Consider the following 20,699-nt stretch of genomic DNA (forward strand, 5'->3'; position numbering starts at 1 on the left):
TGACTATATATTTGTGTTTATTCTACTATATTTTGCAGGTTCCACGAACTATAAAAATATGGTTGACGCCAAGATGAACTATAAAATATAGTGAGATTATAGTTAATTCAACTATATTTTTCTATCAGTGTACGATATGATAGAAAAAAATGGCGATTACTCGACAGAATGAGAAAATGATGTTTTTCAGCAAATTAGTCGGCGACAATATATCATACACATATAAGTGAATAATCATCAAACAAACAAGATTTCCAATCAAATCCATCCAAACTTTTGCACTCACTCGATATTATATTCCACGTCGAAGGCTCAAACATTCGGATTTAAGGACCAAAACGCAGCAAGGAAGCCGAAAATAAAGCGCGCCGGTACTTCGATCGCGAGATGAACGGCGCGAGAGGTGACGAGGGTAGGGGGAGGGTCTTCGGGAGGAGAAGAAAACATAAAGTTGAAGTCCGGCGTAGGATAATCGTAAAGTGTAACAGAAAGAGACCGCTCAACGGCGGCGGCGCGGTTGTTAATTTTCGGAGCGTCTCTCTCTCTCTCTCTCTCTCTCTCTCTCTCCACACGCTCGCCGATTCTATGAATAAATTCCACGGGCGCGTCGAGGGCGTGCGTAACGAAGGGTCCGGAGAGATTTATACGTGACCTTCCTCCCGTGCGCGGCTGTGTGCATGCGTCTGCGTTGAATATAGGATTATGATGTTTCTCAGTAATAACACGCCCGGCACGGCGTGACACGTGTGTGTCTTCGACGAGCGCGGGCCGGTTCTCCGGCTTTTATGACACTTGGACCGTGGCGGGTCAGGCGGATGTGTGTACACGTGCGTGCTGTGCGCGCGGCACAGAATTTCGACGATATTTCACGTACGCGCTCTCGCGCAGGGAGGCGTTCTCCGCCGACGAGCGCGGCGGGTTCGTTCGGAACTCGAGCGAAAAGCGAGTCCACTGGCCCATTTTCGACGATGACCGCCATGTTACCGCCCGCGCGCGCGCACAGCGGCGATATTTCTACGTCCGCTTCGCGGCTCGCGGGAAAAGTAATTCTGAAAATACGGCCGGCCGGGCTGCTCTCTCTCTCTCTCTCTCTCTCTCTCTCTCTCTCTCTCTCTCTCTCTCTGTCTCTCTCTGTCTTCGCAGCGGATCCGCAACGCGAGTTACGCAACGGTGACGGACGGTAACGGCGGCGGCCGTTACGCTGACGTCCGGCCGATTGTGACTTCCTTCGTTGGACCGAACCGTCTTATTATCCGGCCGAAGCGGGCACTCTTGATCAAACGGTCCCCGGGACACCTTGAAAAATGGCCGAGCTGCTCGCGAACGCGCTTTCGAAAGCGCGCGCGCGCTCGGACGCGCGTAACTACCTTCCTCCTCGGCCGCTTCTCACGCGTGATCGCCGCTCTCGTGGGGTCCCGGGCATGAAATACAACGTGACGCGGGACACAAGCCGCCGCGGAGAAGATTAATTAAAGTGTAATTCACCGACGTATCCGCCTCCGCCGGGATTTCTAATTTCCTCCTGATGAGGGCCGCGCGTCTCAAAGCGACGACCTTTCAGAGGTCTCCCCGTCTCCCGCGCCGGGATCGGCTTTTAAGCCGAAATTACGAAGCGAGTGTTCGTGGAAACGCGGAGCATGTGCCGGGGCAGCTTCGAGAAAAAAAAAATGGCGGCGGGATTCCTCGAATGGTTTCGTAACTCACGAGGCTCGTAGGGCCGCAAAAACCGCGCGCGACCGTACGTGACAAATGACGGTGCGAGCGCGCAAGTGTACCACGCGGGCGCTCCTTCCTCCGGCGGCGGGGGGGGAGAGGGAGGGGAGGGGAAGGGGAGTTTAACACTTATCTCGGCGGGTTTGAGCGACGTTGAGCGATCGATTGGCGTCGCAAGGCGCCGTGAGCCGGCTAATCTCCGAAGATTTGCGCGCATTGTCTCGGCCGCTACGAGCCGATCCTTATCCGAAATCGGCGGGACGCGGGGGCGGGCAGGCGGATTTATCGGGGACCCGTACGTTCGAACGATAACGTAATAGGCCGACTTCGTTATCTCAACGTCGTATTAATCAGCTTTAATAGCAGCTTGCGCCATACGTCTCACGGGCCACCTTGTACGTATATTAGTATCTCCGGACGAGCGTAAGCGATTTCTCATTGTGCAGATTAGAGAAACCGGGAGATAAATGTCTTTATCGGTCCCCCCCCGCTCCCCCCCAGCCGGTCCTCCGGTCGGTCCAGCCGGCCGCGCGTCCTCTTATCGCGCCGCGTGGGTAACGTGGGAACTGGATCTCGCGCGGTGTTGACGATGTTAACACGGCGTGTCGAATCGCGCTGGGAAATCCGAAAATCGGCCAAAGATTCAAACGCGATCGGAGGAGACCGCGAAAACGCAAGAGCAGACGTTTAAAATTTGAAGAGAGAGAAGAGAGAGAGAGAGAGAGAGAGAGAGAGAGCGAACGCCTCGTCCATCGCGAATACGTCACAGTCGATTAGGAAGACCCCGTTCCCGCGGTAATGAGGAACGCTGCACGCATCAGGATCGCCGTTCAGTTTCGGACGAAAATCTCCAGGATGACGCGGGCTCGACTCGACGGATGAAAGTCCGAGAGCGCACTCCGCGTATCCCTCGCGAGGGGCACCGGTGTGCGCGGCGCCGAGAGGTGTTCCACGTAGCGGAGATTTACACGGGGATACTTGGCTATCTCCGGCGTCACAGCCTGGGGGAGGGGGAGAAAGGGGCGCAGCTTCGGTCGAGGGGGAAGCAAAAGGAAAGCCAGAGCAGCATTCCTCGTCCTCGTGGATGTAATGTAATCTATCCTCCCGCGGCACTCTCGCGCGCGCAGCGGCGGGCGAGGGGGAAGGGGCGGAGGGGGAGGAGGGGGGAAGGGGGAGGGCGACCCGGCGGTAGCCCGAGCGCGATCATCGGCAGGCGCGCACACGTAGCGCGCCTCGATTCAGCGGGCATCGCGCGCGGAGCACCACCACCGTCCCCCCTCCCCCCTCCCGCGCCCCGGCCACCCCGCGAAATTTTCTGCGCGGAGGAACCGGTTGGAAAGCCGCGAGATAGTACCGCGGCCGTTCGTCATGGCGCATTTTACCGCCGCCGCGCCGAGTCGCGCCACGACGTCCGCGGCGCGCACGTGCAAAACACAATCTCCCCCGCCTCCCGCTCGGCGTGTCAGGTACAGCAACGGCGCGTTATCAGCGCGCGATCTGGATGCACCGCGGGGATAGCCGCGTGCGTCCACCACGTGCACGAGCGACCGCGCGCGAGATCTCTCCGCCGGGTTCATTGTCGATGGCCGGCGTCTCGGTTTCGCCGCGTGTGACACGCGGATTGCATCTCCGGACTCCCCCCGCGCGGGGAATCCCGGGGGAATACGTTGTAATAAGATGCTCCTCCCCACCTCTCTCTCTCTCTCTCTCTCTGTGCCGGAGAGCGAAAACTCGTTTGAAGCTGCGAATACCCGCAGCGGCTCGATCAAAGTCCAATTTTCCGTGACTTTCTCAGACTAATTTCCCCTCCCCCGGGAGGGCGAAGGGGCGAGAGATCGCCGGCCGATTGTTTCTGAAATCTCCGCGTCGGCAGCGCGCTCTAACGAGATTAATGCCGCGATCACGGATCGGAATTGATGAGCGATTGGCGAACTTGACGGCGGACCGGAAGAAACGCTCGATGCGACTCTGTCTGAGCTGATTTTAACCCCTCAGCTGTCAATGACGGAAAGAAGAGCGGAGCGATACTGCTTTGTTATAAAATTTTTTTTAAATTTTGGGACGCGCTGGCATTTCCATCATCGTTTCCACAACCGAGACAACTCGATAACGCGTGCGCGCGGGAGGGACGTCGGCCATCGCGCGAGGAATTCGTCGGCGCGCACAAACTCCGGCCGGCTCGTCAGGCGGAGCCGCGTCGCGAAATTCGCGGGCGAAACTCGATACCCGGGCCGGAGAGGTGAGCGACGGGAGGTGTGGGTCGGGTCCTAAATGGAAATTTATTGACGGCGAGCCGCGCGCGCGCGCGCGCGCGAAGCCCACGGCCGACGAATAAAGAAAGGATATCGTTCCTTGAGCGCGCTCGCGCGCGCGCGTTCTCCGTTCCATTTCCATGGCGGATTTACCGGCCGAAGGGATTACCAATCACGCGGCCGTGCCCACTCCTTTCTTAATCTCCGTTCCACGACCTTCGTGCTCGTTCCCGCTCGCGCGTCCACGTCGCGCCCGGGCTCCGCTCCGGTGTCGTCGGTGCGGGCGATTCGACCGCACGATGAAATCGCGATATGGCGGTTCGACGAAGCCATCGAGGTGGCGAAATTATGCGGCCAGTGGCGTAAGTACGGCTCCGCGCGAGAGGGAAAAATACAGGGGGGAGGGGGAGTCCTCCCTTGGCGACAACCCTCGTTGGCGTCTTTTCTTTCGCGCGGCGCGGCGGAGGGGGGAGGTCTGCGCTTTCATGGAACATCAAGTGTCTCGCGAGATGAGCGTCGAGGATGACGAAGTCGTCGAGCATCTTGAGATTTGGATTTCTTTTCGAGTGCAACTTCGCCTCCTTCCGACGCTGCGAAACGGTGAGAAGGGATGTTCGATGAGACGATCGAAGAATATATCGTCGTTTTCTTTGCCCCGCTCCCATATGTTTATTTATTTATTCTTCCGTCGCTTCTCCGCTCACTCCGCACCCATTGTTACGCTGTCACTGAACCTTTCTTGCCGAGCCTCTCTCTCTCTCTCTCTCTCTTCCTCTTCCTCTTCTTCTCTTCCATTGTTCTTTTTGCGTTACGCGAGCAACACCTCGTTTGGAATGCCAATGGCCGTACGACGACTTTGTGAATGATCGCGCGAAGGCGACGCGTTACCGTCGGCAATGCATTATCGAAATCGAACGTCACTCGCGACGAAAATGACGTAAAGGTAAAAGGATCGCGCATCAGCATTCCCGTTCATATATTGTATGATAATGTCGCAGAAACAGCATAATGCATGCGGTCTTAAGTAACTGTCGCGATCGATCAAGCTGAAACACGTTGCATTCAACAAGTCTTTACTCATCCGCCACGCCGCGCTGCGAAAAGTCTAGTCGACGTCTCCTTAATCCCTTGGCTGACGGAAACGCAATACTGTTTTCATATTTCTGGTAAACTCACAGTTTCTACAGTTAAAGAGAGAAGTGCCAGAGTTGAATGTTCAAGATTTGTGGGCTCGCTCCATTCAGTGGCGAACTTTAAAACTCAAAATTCAACATGGCCGACGTAAAATTGAAAAACAAAAAATGTAAAAGTCCTGTAAAAACTTTGAAACGTACTTTCCCAGAGGTCGCCCTTTCCGGTGATGAATATTACGTAAAAAAAAAAAATTCAAAATGGCGAGTCCTCGAGCATATTGTACAACCTATCATTACAAATTATATTCATTCGTCGTTTCGGTGCTTTGTACACTTTACACACTTTAGATAAGAATTCTGCGTACTTTCGTTACTTAACTTTCCTCACGACAGATGTCCCCAGCTTTGTTCCGATTACGATTTTAATCGCCATGTTGAGTCTAGCGATGTGCATTCGAAAACTCTTCATTTCGTGCTCGTAGACAATGGCCCGCAAAGTTTCAACGACATTGCTCGACTTTAGGAAACTCTCTCTCTCTCTCTCTCTCTCTCTCGTCGCGAGATTCATCTTGCCAAGAGGTTGAGCGACTTCGACGGCGACGACGACGACGACGACGACGCTCCATCTGCCGAGCGTTAGCAAGACGCGAATTATTGACGAATTAATAACGACCTGAGCTCGCGGGGCGGGACATGCGAAGCAACATCCGCGAGTGTCATATCATCGCGCGCCGTTGCACGGCGCCACACCTCGTGAAGCTTCACAGGACACGAGCGCGCCATCAGATATAAAACCGCCACGCTCCGCTAGCACGGATCTCGAATTCTTTTCTGCGCACGCTCCCGCAATTTGTTAAGCCGCGCCGAGCGCTCGCAGCAGCTCGACCTCGCCGCGAATATTCAGCTCGAGAGTTACTCGCCTGCGCGTGCGCGCGGCGATTACACGAAATGGCGTTTTGTAATTTTCAGCGGGCGATCTTCATTCGCCGGCGATTTGTCGCAGTGTCGGCCGGCCGTTCTCGCGGTTAGAGATCGTATCTCGCGCGCGCGCGCGCGCGAGGTCGCCAAATATTTCAGGCTTGAGACAGAGGTCGGCTAAATGTTTGGTCGAAGCAGGCGCTCGCGATGCCTTCAGCATCTCACCTCACCCCCGCGACGTTGTTCTCCGTCGCACGAGCCGCTCCCGTGGCGGAGTAACGCGATCGCGGAGATGCTTTCGAGGAAGCGCATCTCGGGGGGGGGGGCACGAGAGACGGCTACACGTTTACGTGGCTGACAAGGCGAGACAAGGCGCTTGCTGTGCACGAGCCGCCATGCGAACGGAGATCTTGTCTTGTTGGCGAGCGTTAGCCTCGTTTCTGGGCCCGTCCGATAGCTCGTCCGTTTCTTTCTTTCTTTCTTTCTTCTTTTCGTTCCTCCGTCCCTTCTCCTAGCTGCCGCTTCCTCCGACCGAGCCGGCCACCTTGGCGAATCGTTTGTCAGCGCGATCAGTCGCGACGGCGAGCAAGTATGATCAGATGGCGATCGCTTAGACCGATGTGGATTGTCGTCGCGGCTGAATAATAGCGCGCGCCTGGCGTTTGTGCCGCGTCTGCTATTATGCCGTCCGCGCGCGCGCGGCACGATGATGTCTCTCTGCCTCTCGACCTCGACCGACAGATTTTCCCCTTGCGGTATCACTTCACGTCGGCGGCGTAGGGACACTTTCGATCTTCTTTTTCCCGCTGAAAAGCAAACGAAAAGAGACGCCATCAGAAGCCCTACATCAGACTCTGGTTTCGTTTCATCTCGGGGAACAATTCCCGAGTAGAAAAATTAAAATAGGGCTCTGGTAAGGGCCTGATTATTTTTCCCTGACATTCGTCGGGCCCTAGTAGGGATAAAAAGACCAGGGCCCTACCTGAGATGTGTAACAAATGGTTTAAGGGGGCCTCATAGAGCAATTTTATGAGAGCCTTATGAGGAAATATTTTTATTAACTTGCTGCTTGAGTAAAAATATTCGTTCTTTTTGTTCCAAGAAATTTAGACTGTAATTTCTTTGTTTCTTTATAACCTTGTTAGTATACAAGAATTTTTTATTTTAAAAATATAGCACACTTTACAATCAAAATTTAGCATTCTTTGCACATAAAAATCCTGCTACCGTTTTCATTAAAAGAACCAGATAGAGCATATCTACCAAGACAATACTAAACTATAACAATTTTATTACGCGCTTCAGATCTTATTAATTTTCTATAACAAAACTTGATTTTGTATATCTAAAGTATCCTTCCTAAAAAATCCTTCCAAGGCCCTTCTCGGCGTTCCCTATCAAAACCTTATTTATTAAATCTAAGGCACCTCTAAACAGTTCTTCTAAGGATCTCATCAGTTTTCCTTATCAAAACCTTATTTCGTAAAAGACCTAAAGATCCATCCCAGGACCTGATGTGATAACAATGAGGCATCCCTTGATACAGCATCCTACTTTCAGCCTTATCGGGGCCTTATGTTTCATGAAGATGCCTCTAATAATTTGTTGCTCAGCTTGCTATTTCTCCGAAATCTGCGCGTGTCGTGTCACTTTCGGAGCTCCATTTCCACGCGACGCGGTGTGGCGAAATCCAAAGGACTTTCTTCTCCTAACGTTGCATCTCCCCTACGCGGGAAAATATCGACGAACATCCCCGAAGGTGGATATTTCGCGCTGTGGAAACAGTTCGCGCCACCGCGATATTTTCCGCACAGCCGCTAGCGCAGATAAAATCGCGGGGCTGAATGTCGAAGGGAAAGGAGGCGGAGGGGGAGGCCGCGAGTTCGCGTCTTTGTATCTTCACGGTTAATGCAAGTCGAAGTGTTCCGAGTCGCATGCGTAAACCCGCGACCCGACAAAGCCGGCTCTGTTCGAGCTCTGATTCGCTTCCCGTCGCTCCTTCCTCCTTCTCTCCTCTCCTCTCCTCTCCTCTTCTTCTTCTTCATCTTCTTTCGGATAATCTCGGGCCGTTCGCTGCCCACGCAGCACCACGACGGAAAAAAGCGCACTTGACGCCACTTGAATCGCTCGTCCGAGCTTTGAACTCGCGCTTTTGCGCAAGCTCCTGCAGGCCCGGTGCGCTCATTTAGAAAGCCGCGTTATCGCCCGCGTAATTTATTGCCCGATTGTAATAGAACCAACTGCACACTGCGCGCGCGGTCTATCCGATTGTAAGAGAAATTTATTGAAACAACAGGTGCTCCCAGGCGCGCAGGGCCATCCGGCTCGTTTCGAATTCATTAAAACTGGACGGCGCGTCATGCGCATTTATCGCAAATTGCGATGGGTCGCGCAACGCTGCCACGTATCGCGTCCATTGTGAGAACGCGCGCACTGAAATTACGCGTTACATGATACTTCGCACGGTCCATTGAATCTATCATGAGATACAGTCGTTATCCAGCCGCGACGCGATTATCCGCGATAACATCCTAAATCAGCCTGCTCATCGAATGAATGTCGCCGCTGCGTCTGCGACGAAAAAGTACCGAGTCGATGGTCCAAGTCGCTGATTCGCCTAGCTGCGCGAAGCTCTTCGTACGGCCTAGAGGTCAAATGGATTGCTTCAAGACGATCGCAAAAACACAAACGCTCGACTGAGCTAGTCGGAAAATCTCAGGTATTGAGAAAGCCGAACATCTCGGAGGTTCCTTCTCTCGATAAAATTCTGCTTCCAACAAGAAAGTCAGGTAGAGCCATTCGTCACCATACGAGAAGAAACGAGTGTCGACATTGAGATTAACCCCTCGATTGGCAAGCTGAGTTTCGCAAAAATGCCTCAAGTGACGAAAAAATGAGTTTTCCAAAGTTCCAAAGCAATGTCGCTAAAATTTTGTGCCCAGTAATTTTTTAAGTTATTGCCTAGAAATGCGAAATCCAAATTATTCAAATTCAAATTGGCGGGTCGGTATGGCGTGGCAAACATTATAATGTTGTTTCATCAAGACGAAACTGGACATTTACTTTGTTACTCTGTAATAAAATTACGAATAAGTATAATTTATAAAAAGTGACAAGTTTTGTAGTACAGCCTTTTATTTTTAATATTCAAATTTTTATCTTTAAAATTCATTATTGACAAAAACGACCTTACGAATCCCAAAGTACAACATTTCAAAGTTTCTGTGCATTTCCTACGATTTTAGGTCGGCCATACCACAGCCATTTTGAATTTCGAATTTTAATGCTCACCTTGAATAGGGCGACCCCAAAGACTTTTGAATACGCAACTTTGGAAACATCGAACTACCAGAAACGTTCAAACACAGTATTGCGTCCTCGCCCCAGTCTAAGGGTCGAAAGATTCACTCTCGCCGTAGCTTGAGAGGAGTTAAGCGCTGTGAGTAACTTCGAAGAGGTCGCGAAGGGGCGCGTAGGGGGCGCGAAGCCTGGAAAGAACCTTTAAAAATGAAAGAATGAGACGGGTAAGGCAGTCGCGAAGGCAGTCCGCACGATCTCGCCCATTCCCGCGGAGATTAAAGATCAATTAGCCCTGCGTGATGAATGGCGGTGCCTGATTCCAGCGGTGTCAAAGGTCTCGGCGTACTAATGAATCCGGCAATTAGTCAGCGAGCTTTATGCACAATCGTGCGTCGCACGGTGAATAAAATTCGATCGTAGCGCTCATTGTGTGTCACGTCCGCGCGGCGGTTATCATTTTCTCCCGTGCTGTTTTCACGACGCGCGCTGTCGCGAAGTGTGCCGTACGAGCGGATCTGGTAATTAGCCGGCGAATTAGATGTGATGTCGCTGAATTACCGCTGCTGAGATCGTATACCGGCATCGACCGCGCTGGCATTAAACAGCCGTTTTATCTCGGCTCGCACGCTCCATTCGAATTCCGACGGTCCCTGAAAAGCGCGGAATGCGCCTCTCGAGCAATAGTCACGATATATCCCCGAGCGATAATTAATGCGACGCTCATTACTGCTTCTCGAGTACGGAATATTCGCGGAAATGACGCGCTTCCGCGCGCTTAAGGACTCGTTAAAATTCGACGAATGAAAGGCGCCGTGGCGACTTTTTGTTCGATTGTGCGGGATTCCTCCAAAGGGCGTGGGATCTCCTCGGGCCGATGATAAAACCCCGACAAGCGCGACGAGCGGCAAGTGCCTCTCTCTTTTTCTATCTCTCTCTCTCTCTCTCTCTCTCTCTCTCTCTCTCTCTCTCTCTCTCTCTCTCCCTCTCTCTCTCACTTGCGTTTGTTTTTATTCAAGTGGGCCGCGACAAATGATGCGAAAGGAAGCAACGAGAGTGAGAAAGAAATTTACGCGACGATATTCGGTGGTTGTAAATTCGAGAAGACCGCCGAACAACTCAGCCCGAGGAGCTTCGCACATTGAGAGCGATGTGAGTTCAGGGGTGTCGCCACTTCGCTTTTCGCCCGGAGCTTTCCATTGTCTTCACAAATATATCATGAATTCAGAACGAAGCGCATTATTTTTTAAATAAAGGAACAACTGCAGAAATTTCGATTCCGTCAGAAAATGATGATGATGATGATAATAATAATAATAATAATAATAATAATAATAATAATAAACGAAAGCAATTTATAATTTTTGCTGCAATATATTATTGTTACTATCAACATACGTCTCTCCCCGATTTTTGAGAGAAACTCCATCGCGCCGATCTCTGGGCGGGCGAACAAACTGAGTTGGCAAGTCTGGGTGAGATCCAATCGCGCCGTACAAATCAGCCTTTATGACGGCGAGGCGCGTGAGAGAGCTCTGTGAAGCTGGCACCCCCAAATTCGAATTTTCACAAACCACAAGTAGCATTCGTTTGTCCACGATTTGTCCACATTTGTCCAACACAAATTTTTATTTGTCCACCTCTCAAAAAAAAGTTATGAGCAAATAAAAATTTTGACACCAGCACCCCCATGAAAATATTTCTTCAATTTCAAAGCACCACTGGATTGTCCACGATTTGTCCACGTTTGTCCAACAAAAATTTTCCTTCGTCCATCTTTCAAAAAAAAGTTATGAGCAAAAGAAATTTCGATATCAGCACCCCCATGAAAAGATTTCTTCAATTTCGAAACACCGCAGGATTGTCCACGATTTGCCCACGTTTGTCCAACCAAAATTTTTGTTTGTTCCCCTTTAAAAAGAAAGTTATAAGCAAATTAAAAAATTGAAAGTATGCGGAAGAGGAGGCGCCCCAGATACGAATATATATAAAAATTAGCAGGGATTCGTTCGTCCACGATTTGCCCATATTAATCCAACTAAAATCTCCATTTGCCCACCTTGTAAAATATAGTTAAATAAAGAAAATAAGAAAAAGCAATTTGCTTACAAGAACGCTTTTCTGAAAATTAAGCACTGTAATCGTTTGTCCACCCGTTGTTTTCGTTTGTCCATGCATTATTTCCGTTTGTCCACCCAAGGGAATCGAGTAATTAACAAAAAGAAATTAAAAACCTTGACAATAACCGTTCTATGTACATGTGTCCAGTTTTCTGTACATTGAGGGTTGGAATCGTTTGTCCACCCGCTGCTTTCGTTTGTCCATGCATTATGTTCGTTTGTCCACCCAAGGGAATCGGTTTGTAAAAATTCGAATTTGGGGTGCTAGCTTCACAGAGCTGCGTGAGAGACAATATACATCAGCGTGTCATTACGCGACGATAAACCAGCCCGGGGACTAACAACTTCGGCAAACGCGCTGTCCATAGATCAAAGTCCCATGAAGACCCGACGAAAAAGCGGCACAATAGACGAACGGCGTGTTTTATCGTTCGATAAAAAGGATAAGCACGTGGCGGCATTTACGATGAGCGAGTGAGGAAAGTGCCGCGACGTGTCCAATATCCAACAAGGAGGGCCGTTCTTCCGAGTCCGCGCGCGCTGGGTCCATATAACATTATAATAATTCATTGCTCGTGCCCTGCGGCGCCGATAAAACTGATAATTACGAAATATTGCGCCGCAATAATGGCCCGATATTTTGCAATCCACGTCGGCACGTTCGTCGCCGGCCGATGCTGATAATGCGCAGTATGCAATAAAATTAATGCATCGCCGTGGCGCACGAGATGTCGTGTGAATTTTAGCCGCGGATCTCTCCCTCTCTCTCTCTCTCTCTCTCTCTCTCTCTCTCTTCCGAGCAGCGGCGGCACGCGTTTTTTCTCGCATCTCAATTACGTGGCTCGCTGGAAAACGTTATAGCCGCGCACTCACACATCCGATGATTAAGCCCGCTTAACATTCGCGGGAGGAAAAATGTGCCTGTCTACGCGTGCGTGCGTACGTGCGTGCGTGCATGCGTGCACGCGCATTCGCGGGCTATAACGAAGCGGTGCTCATATATTATGGCATATAACTTGAATTATCTCTTACTTTTCGCATTCTTCTTTGCCCTCTCGCTTCGGGAGTATGCGATCGTAATTACACCTTCGAAGGATGGCGGACGTAAAAATGTCATAGCCGCGAAATATTTCCACACGGCGGTGTGTGTTTTCAAAATGTTCGCCGGAGCACATCGCTCGACAATGTTTTGCAACTGTTGATCGACGACGTGCGATCTCATTCGACAGACTTTTCGGGCGGCCGCAGCGCGGCGCGGCGCGGCGCGGCGCGGCAACGTTCGGGAATTCATTCCCGCGGCAAACAGCATTTATCGGCTCCATTTGATTCAGTTGAAATATGTGGACCGGCCCGCGGCCAAAGCAACATTGCTCGCGCTCGCGCTTCACCGAGCGCGATTTGCCGAGGCCGTGGCAGCCGCAGCAACCCGTATTCAAATCTACGTTTTCCTCTCCGGGGATTCGATCGACGTGGGTGAAGAGACGGGGATAACCACCTTTCTCGATGAAGAGCCGAGCATCGCGTGTTCGTAATCGGAGACCGCGCTTCGCGGAGGATACGGAGCGCCCTGGGCGCTTATTTGCGCATAACTTTGCGAACTGCCTCTCCCGACAGCGCTGCGCACCGGCTTAAGTACTGTTAACAGGTTGACTGTCGTATCCAAGTCATAGAAAAGGCAAACGTTCCGCCGGCAGCGTATCCGGGCATAAACGCGATCCTAATGAATGGCTGTTCTGTTTCTCAATTTCTAAGATGCTCCGCTCGGCGGAGCCTTCTCTTCCACTGCGGTCGCGGAAAAGCCACACATGAGAATAATTATAATTGCCGCGATGCCTGCGCACACGGCCGAGAGAGAGAGAGAGAGAGAGAGAGAGAGAGAGAGAGAGAGAGAGAGAAAGAGAGAGAGAGGAAGAGGAGGTAGAGAGGAACATGGGAGTAATGATTAAGAGGAGCTGATCCTCGGTTTCTTAATCTATGAGCTCATTGCGAACCGGCAATATTGCGAACGAGCGCTGCATTCTGATGTTTCATCCAGCGATAACTTCGTTACGTTAGTAATGACATTCCTGTTTCAACGGTTCAGACTATGATTCAGAAGCTTTTATTTAAATTGTACGATCGTTCCTTGATATGCTTGATATGCTGATCGCCTAGCGAGTTTTGTATGTCTAATATCCTTTAGAGCGTATAACAGGAAAGTATAGTGTGATATAATTATGCAAATCAAAATATATCACCACTGCGTCAAACGTGTATTTAATTATTATTAAGTTTTTTTCGGATTAAGATCCCTTTCTCTTTCCTTGCCCCTCCCCTCCCTCTCTCTCTCTCTCTCTCTCTCACACATTCTCTTCCCCACTTTCTATTCCATTCTTTCTTTCTTTCGTCCGTTTTTTCCCCTTTCTTTCTCTCGCCATCGTTTTTGTTTCTTCTGACTTCCACTTCCTCCTTCCACTTATCCTCCTTTTCCTTAGAATCCTTCACATATTAATAAAAAAATAATTTAATTATTAAATTTAATAATTAAATTTGATAATTAAGTTATAATTTAATCATCATTAAAACAATAATAACACATTATCATAATTTTAGTATTACATATTATTTGCTCTTTTTTTTACAAATACATATGTTCGCCCGCGAACAATAGCACGAAGATATTCTTTCGAAATCTTAAGGACATCCAGGATGGATATATAGATATTCCGTGTCTGTCCTGTTTGAGCTGTGAATATAAGGAAATAAAGCACGTGGCTCGATTTTAAATTGAAAGTGGCAAATTGTATATATTAATAGTTAAATTTCATTTTTAGCAATAAAAAATTTTTGAATCTTTTTGAATTATGTTTGGGTGATCCGAAATTCCCGCATTCGGAGTACGGAGGGCATGATACTTTATGCTAAAACATACAACTTTTTCCTTTAGCAAAATTGCGTCCGACAAGTAGTTTTTGCATATTTGAATTAACGTCTTTTAAGAGCTCTCTTTTAATTTCTTTATAATAGAAAATACAAAGAACTTATTTAAAATTCAAATTGTGTGATGTACTCACGTCACGTTAAGTAGTGTAGGAAAATATAAATCTCCGATATAAACGACCATTGCATATCCGCTAGTCTCAAATAGCATAAGAATCTAGAGAGCACAGCAACTTTCTAAAAGAAGATTGTGCTGTGACTTGCTTCTAGGAGAAACAATAGAAATGAAACCTTTCGAATTTGCTGATTCCGAAATGTGTTGTGCTTTCTGTCTTTCCCGTTTAAATTATAAACATAAGGAAAGAAAGCATTCGGGACAATACACAAAGTTCTCATGTCAACAAAAATACTTACAATAACGCAACTGAATATCCTGAAAATATTCCAAGATTATCCCGAATACGTTCATGATGCTCTGAAATACTTTCAGGATATTTTCATATTTCTGGATCTCAGTTTATATTCGCTCAATAAATGTCACAGTAATTAAATGTCACATAGTATTTAAGTACACTAATACAAAATACTCGAACACGTGGTCGCTTGATACAATATTCAACGATATATACACTATACATTCAACGATGAGGCAGACACCATCATTCTCGGTCTTTCCGATCAGTTGTCTTATAATGTTTGTTACATGTTCATGTAGTGAATAATATGTACCTCGTCGTGTTATAATATCCATCGGCGGGGCACATGTTGCGTCATCTCGTTGTCGTTCCATCCATCGGCCTCGTTTCACTGGATATATTCACGTACCACCGGACGGAACAGACCGTTCTTTTATAATGCAGCGTTTTAACGAGGTTAATCGCTCGAGAGATTCCCGCGGCTGATTGATCGACGAGAAAACACGAGCCGCAAAAAAGCGCCGAGATGGCGGCGAACCGACGACGCTTCCTTCCTGTATGGCCGAAAAAACGATAATCCCCATAACGCGTCTGTGCATTGTTCTGTTCCAGAGCGACTTTGAACCACAGTGTCACGTGTTCCGCACCAAGCAACTGCGCAAGCCCAGACCATGTCATCTGTGCCATCAGGCGGTCATCAAGCAAGCCTCCTGCTGCAGAGGTGAGTCGATAACATCATTCCCTAAGGCAGTAACAGCTGGTGTAGCAGCGACGGGGTCGGTAGTGCTCTGAAATCAATAGCTGATACGGAAGCTCCTACTTGGCGGGAAAATGCCAGTTAGAACCCTCATCCGCTGCGGGGCTCGGAGCGTTTCGTCCGACATTTTTCCATCCGCCCCGTTGTTGTTGTTGCTATTATTATTATTATTATTATTATTATTATTATTAACTTCATCACTGCCATTGAGTCTCATTGCCGCGTCCGAGATTACACGAGACAATCGCTCGAGATTAACGCTGAGACGCGCGGACCGACCGGACACAACGTGACCGCGAACGCGAAAGCGTGAAAGTCAGATCGGGCCCGCGCTCGGAGGCCAATTAGCGCGATTGTACATCGCCGTGACACAAAGAGCTGATCGTAATGCTCGCGATAACGGATCGCAACGGAACGCGCGGTGACGGGCCGAACCGAGCGTTCCTCTTCGAACTCTTTGCCCGACCGTTCAAATCCGTCCGCTTTGCAAATCTGCGCGAAATACACTCATCGGAGTGAGGGAGGAGCACGGTTGTGTACAATCGGTTTCTCTTTTGTTTCAGTTTGCAAATACATCTGCCACAAGACGTGCGAGGACAAGGTACGTGAGCTTATTAGTACTCTTTTTATCAGGGAGAGAGGAGAAGCGGGCAAACCAGCTGCATTTGATTTCTCCACGTGACAGCTTCGCGCGAACGTTCCGCAAACGCAAACGCGGCGATTAGGTTGTCGCGAGCATGTCACTTCTCCTAAGTACGACATTCGTGACCAAGGTGCTCCTTCTCGGAAGGTTTATGACAGTCTGGAGCGGAGAGCACACTTCCACGTATGTGGAGAGACCCCCCTCCTCTTCCACTCTGTCGCTATCTCCCTCTCTCTCTCTCTCTCTCTCTCTCTCTCTCGCTTCTACGTACTTCCTGGTACTTAAACAACACCTTCGAGATACGCTAAGCCGCGGCTCCAGCTGATAGCGATTATGTGCATCGGTTATTATGATATTTTTTTCACGCGTGGACAGGAGACACTCCTCTGTAAATCTCGATGCGGCGCTTGCGCACCGGCAAGATTTCTTCGTACATTGTGCTTAAGAGAAAAAATTACGTTGCAAAAATTGCGTTAGAAGAAAATGCCTCGCTCTTTCCCCGTTTATCTTAATTGGCTGGACGGGGGAGTACGCGCATGACTTGAGGGTTGAACGCTCAAGTTGAGCTCGATATCCAAAGATCACACGAAACTCGCTCGAGATACGTCGTTTGCGATAACAAGCCGCCCGTGGCATCGGGAATTTTAATATCTCTGTTAACGTCGCGTAATCTTTCCCTCCTCCCGCCCCTCTCTCTCTCTCTCTCTCTAGTGAACGTCGTCCAGCTCTCTCGCGGTAATGATCGTCCTTCTCACGGCCTACGGGTCGATGGCGCGATAGCGACACAAAATAACACAGATTAATGAGCGGCTTCCACGATTCTCTCTCCACCCATGCACGAGCCCGAGCGCACTCATGCCTCTCTTGAATCCGAAAAGTGCGTCGATATCTCGGCCGACGAGAGATCCTCGCTTCTCCGAACGGTTCTTCGGTCTGACGTGTTCCGGCGGATCGGGTTGTACATACACGAGAATGCGTGCGTGCGTGCGTGCGTGCGTACTCCTTACATGAGCACCGCGCGCGGGTTCAGTCACCGGGCAGGGCGGGCAGGGCGGGCGAGAGGAGACCTCCTCGCCTCACCTGCGTCTCGCATCTCCGAGGGTACTCCCGTGTCACTCGTCGTCGTCGCGCGTGTGGAGTGCCGAACGCACTCGCACACGAGTCTCCAGCACGCGCCTCCGCCCGAGTTGAGGAGACGCCGTCGACGTCGCGGAGGAGGATGGATGCGCGTCAGACACGAGGAGCAGCCGACTCCTCGGAGGAGAGAGGAAGCGCGGTCGGGAGAGGCCGCGGTGAGTGCCACGACTTCCTCCGGTAAAAGCGCCGGCCGGGCGCGGTCGTTCCGCATTGTTACGTCGCGCTTCGCCGGAAAGGGAGGATTAACTCCCGTCGTTATCTCGGAGTAACCGCCGACTAACATCCAGGGAGTGTAATCCCCGGATCCGCTCGCGCGCACGGATGTCGTCCGACGGCGCAACTTCCGAGCGGGCTTTCTCCCGCGAGCTGCGAGAAATGCCTGAAAGCTAAACGGGGGCGCGCGACGTCGCGGCCGCGTTGTGTTACGCGCGATATGCGGTACCTTGAGGATCCACTTCCTGTGACCTTGACTTTGACTTATGTTACAAGGGCCACTTTCCTGGGTAAAACTTCAGGAGGTCTCAACCGTCGCTCATTGTTTGTTAAAAAGTTATCAACGAGAGAGAAATTTTATAAATAGAACGTACATTTCTGACACCATATAGATGGTTAGATTGGGTTAGGCTAAGCTGTGTGGATACTTCAGTGTTGCGAAACTTGACCTAACTTAACCCGGTAATTAAAACCCGAGGATTATGTACGCCGAGCAGTTAATCATTCGCGAAACAGCGATTAATGGCTGAAACCTTTTGGAGGTTACCTAATAGGCTATTTATATATGGTGTGTGCTGTAGTGTGTTTCCTTCTTAACCTTTAGAGGATCGGCATTTTTCCTTTCAAATTTACAATTTTTTCGCGGAAAATTTATATATATATATATATATATGTAACTATCATGTCGCGTAGAGTTTTCGAGTTTGTTAATAGCTCCTATAGGAGCCATCCCGGTCCGGGACGGAACGGCCAAAATAAAAAATTTTCAAAACTTGGATCTTGGCATTTTTAGGGGGTTTTTTTATATCGCTGATCATCATTTTGATATCAGATTATCGAAATTTTACAAAGAAAGGCAATTATTTGCCTAAAATAAGTCTGTATTATTATAAGTAATCTCATACGGTAATAAAACTTTCCTTCAGCATAACCCAGAGCTAACGACGTGGATGTAGAAAGTTATGTAGCTCCTTTGTTCTTTTTTTATATTTTTTGTTATTTAAAAATTTTTTTAATTTTTTCATCTTTTTTATAATTTTTCAAACTGATTTTATATAATTCTGAGAGAAAGTGGGTCTGTTATAAATAGAAACGTTCTGAGATGCAAATTACTATGCAGTTAAAATGTGTACTTGTTAATAAATGTTTATTTACAAGTAAGGTAAAAATCACATATGCAAATACATTTTCAGAGCGCATAAACATCGACATAAATGCACAAATAACTGTGATATAACCTTCAAGAAAATACTGAATGCAGATTTATATGTAGCTCCTATAGGAGAGCCATCCCGGTCCTCTAAAGGTTAAATGTACACGATGTCGGAAAACTATGTTCTATTTACAAAATTTTTTTCTACTAACAATTTTCTTAACAAACAATGAGCGACAGCTAAGTGGGATCCTTATAATTCAAATGAAGATCAAGATCGCAGGAGGGAAGTCCCCTAATGTGACGATAAAAGCACTCGAAATGCTGCTGAGTTGCCTGGCTTGTGGCTTCTTCGCCGCTCGGTTTTAATGAATATCGACCGCGGGACGAAACTCGTTGATAATACAAATTGGCCCGCCACGAATCCTTCAGAGGATTTCAATGCGGACGGCTGAGCCGCCGGAGGGGTGCGCGCGCGCGCTTACGATGACGTTTCAGAGCCCGTTCACGGGGATGATATCGGGGGGATACTTACTACGCGAGCCGCTCGCGACGTTTCCTCCGTTCCTTTCACGTCGCCATGCGATCGCTGCGCTCAAAGCCGCCGCGAAATTAACGAGCGCGCTCGCGAATGACATTTCGCGCGGGCTGGAAAAATGGGGCCCGACGCGGGGCCCGTAAACGCGCTGCGCGATTGCGTGGTAATTGCCAAGGTCGTCGCGAGTATCGTCGATTGATCAGCCAGACCGCGCGCGCGCGCGCGCCGGCATCCGGCCCTTCGACGCGACGTACAAACGTACGATCATTAGTAACGCGGACTCATTACGCTTATGAGCGACGAGACGACCGTCGTTGCTCTCTTCCCGATGAAAAACGCGTCGTTGGCCGGCGAGCGGCGTCGTAGAAATACCGCCGTCATATCCGCCGCGGAGATTCGAGGCGGCCGGCGCGGCGCGGCGGCCACAATGAGATGAGCGGAGGAAAAAAAAAGAGAGAAAGAGATGAGACCATTTGAGCGAACGATCGTAAGAACGGACGCGGTCGGACGAGCGCGAGTTATTGCAACGAGTTATAAACAACGACCCGGCTGTGTTTTACACGCCGCGAATGCCGACTCGCGCGCGCGCGCGCGCGCTCGACGAGTTCCTCCGAATTCATCGCGGCTAACACGACTGTGATCGACTGTGTCAGACAAGAGAGCCGAAAACGGGCCCCGCTCTCGCGCGACTCGCTGCGAACATCGCGATCGTGCCCGACGATTCAATGAAACTTCATTACGACAATGCGCACGTCCGCGGCCGGCACGATGCTGCCTGCGCCGCGACGAGGCAACGGCCGAGCTCTTCTACGCCACTGACGCGAAGTGTGCGCGCTCGTTAGGAGCGCGAGAGGAGAGCTCGCACTCGTGAACTTACACGCCGTGGACACGCGTGTGGTCTCTCTCCTATAGGTGTCTTAAGCTCAAGGCGACGAGGCGCGCGCAATGGATGCGTACGTCGTTCACCGTTCGGAAGGCTGGCTCGGCTTGGCGCGGCGCGGCGCGTGTGGCGAATTACATCATAACGCGGAGGTGGAGGAAAAAGGTCGACGACAATAACAATACCGCGAAGCGATGAGCTTCGCGCGGCTGCCGCTGGAGAAGGGACCTGCTTCGAATTTCAAAACGCGCCGCGCGAGCGTCACGTTCTGCCGTCGCTTCATTCTCGAATGACGATCGGGAAGAGCGAGAGAGGGATAGAGAGAGAGAGAGAGAGAGAGAGAGAGAGAGAGAGAGAGAGAGAGAGAGAGAAGGAGTTTTATCATGAACCTTCAAAACCCTCAGGGTGCCATTCGGAGACACAAACGAGCTCGGTTTTAGCTCGAACAATATAACATAGGAAGAGGCTAACGACCTTTGTCTTCGGAGACACTTTTTTTATGATTTAGTGTCTTGTATTTAAATTTGGAGCTATAAATTTTATCAAGAATTTCCTTTCGATATTCTTGTTTGATTTTATTCGTGTTCGCCCCCCTACATCCTTTCTCGAT

At 49.7% G+C, this 20,699-nt stretch overlaps 1 protein-coding gene across 9 annotated transcripts in view; it reads left to right on the top strand.

Moving 5' to 3' along the window:
- Window positions 1–20,699, top strand: part of by (focal adhesion protein tensin) — a 221,674-nt gene that overhangs the window by 64,323 nt on the left and 136,652 nt on the right. For all 9 annotated transcript variants that reach the window (XM_025305636.1, XM_025305634.1, XM_025305633.1 and 6 more), the window contains exons 2-3: window positions 15,381–15,489; window positions 16,089–16,126. In XM_025305636.1, coding sequence (XP_025161421.1) covers window positions 15,381–15,489; window positions 16,089–16,126 — 147 coding nt within the window. The remainder of the gene's footprint in view (window positions 1–15,380; window positions 15,490–16,088; window positions 16,127–20,699) is intronic.

The sequence above is a fragment of the Harpegnathos saltator genome, unplaced genomic scaffold (assembly GCF_003227715.2).
Source record: "Harpegnathos saltator strain DR-91 unplaced genomic scaffold, Hsal_v8.6 scaffold708, whole genome shotgun sequence".
NCBI classification, from domain to species: Eukaryota; Metazoa; Arthropoda; class Insecta; order Hymenoptera; family Formicidae; genus Harpegnathos; species Harpegnathos saltator.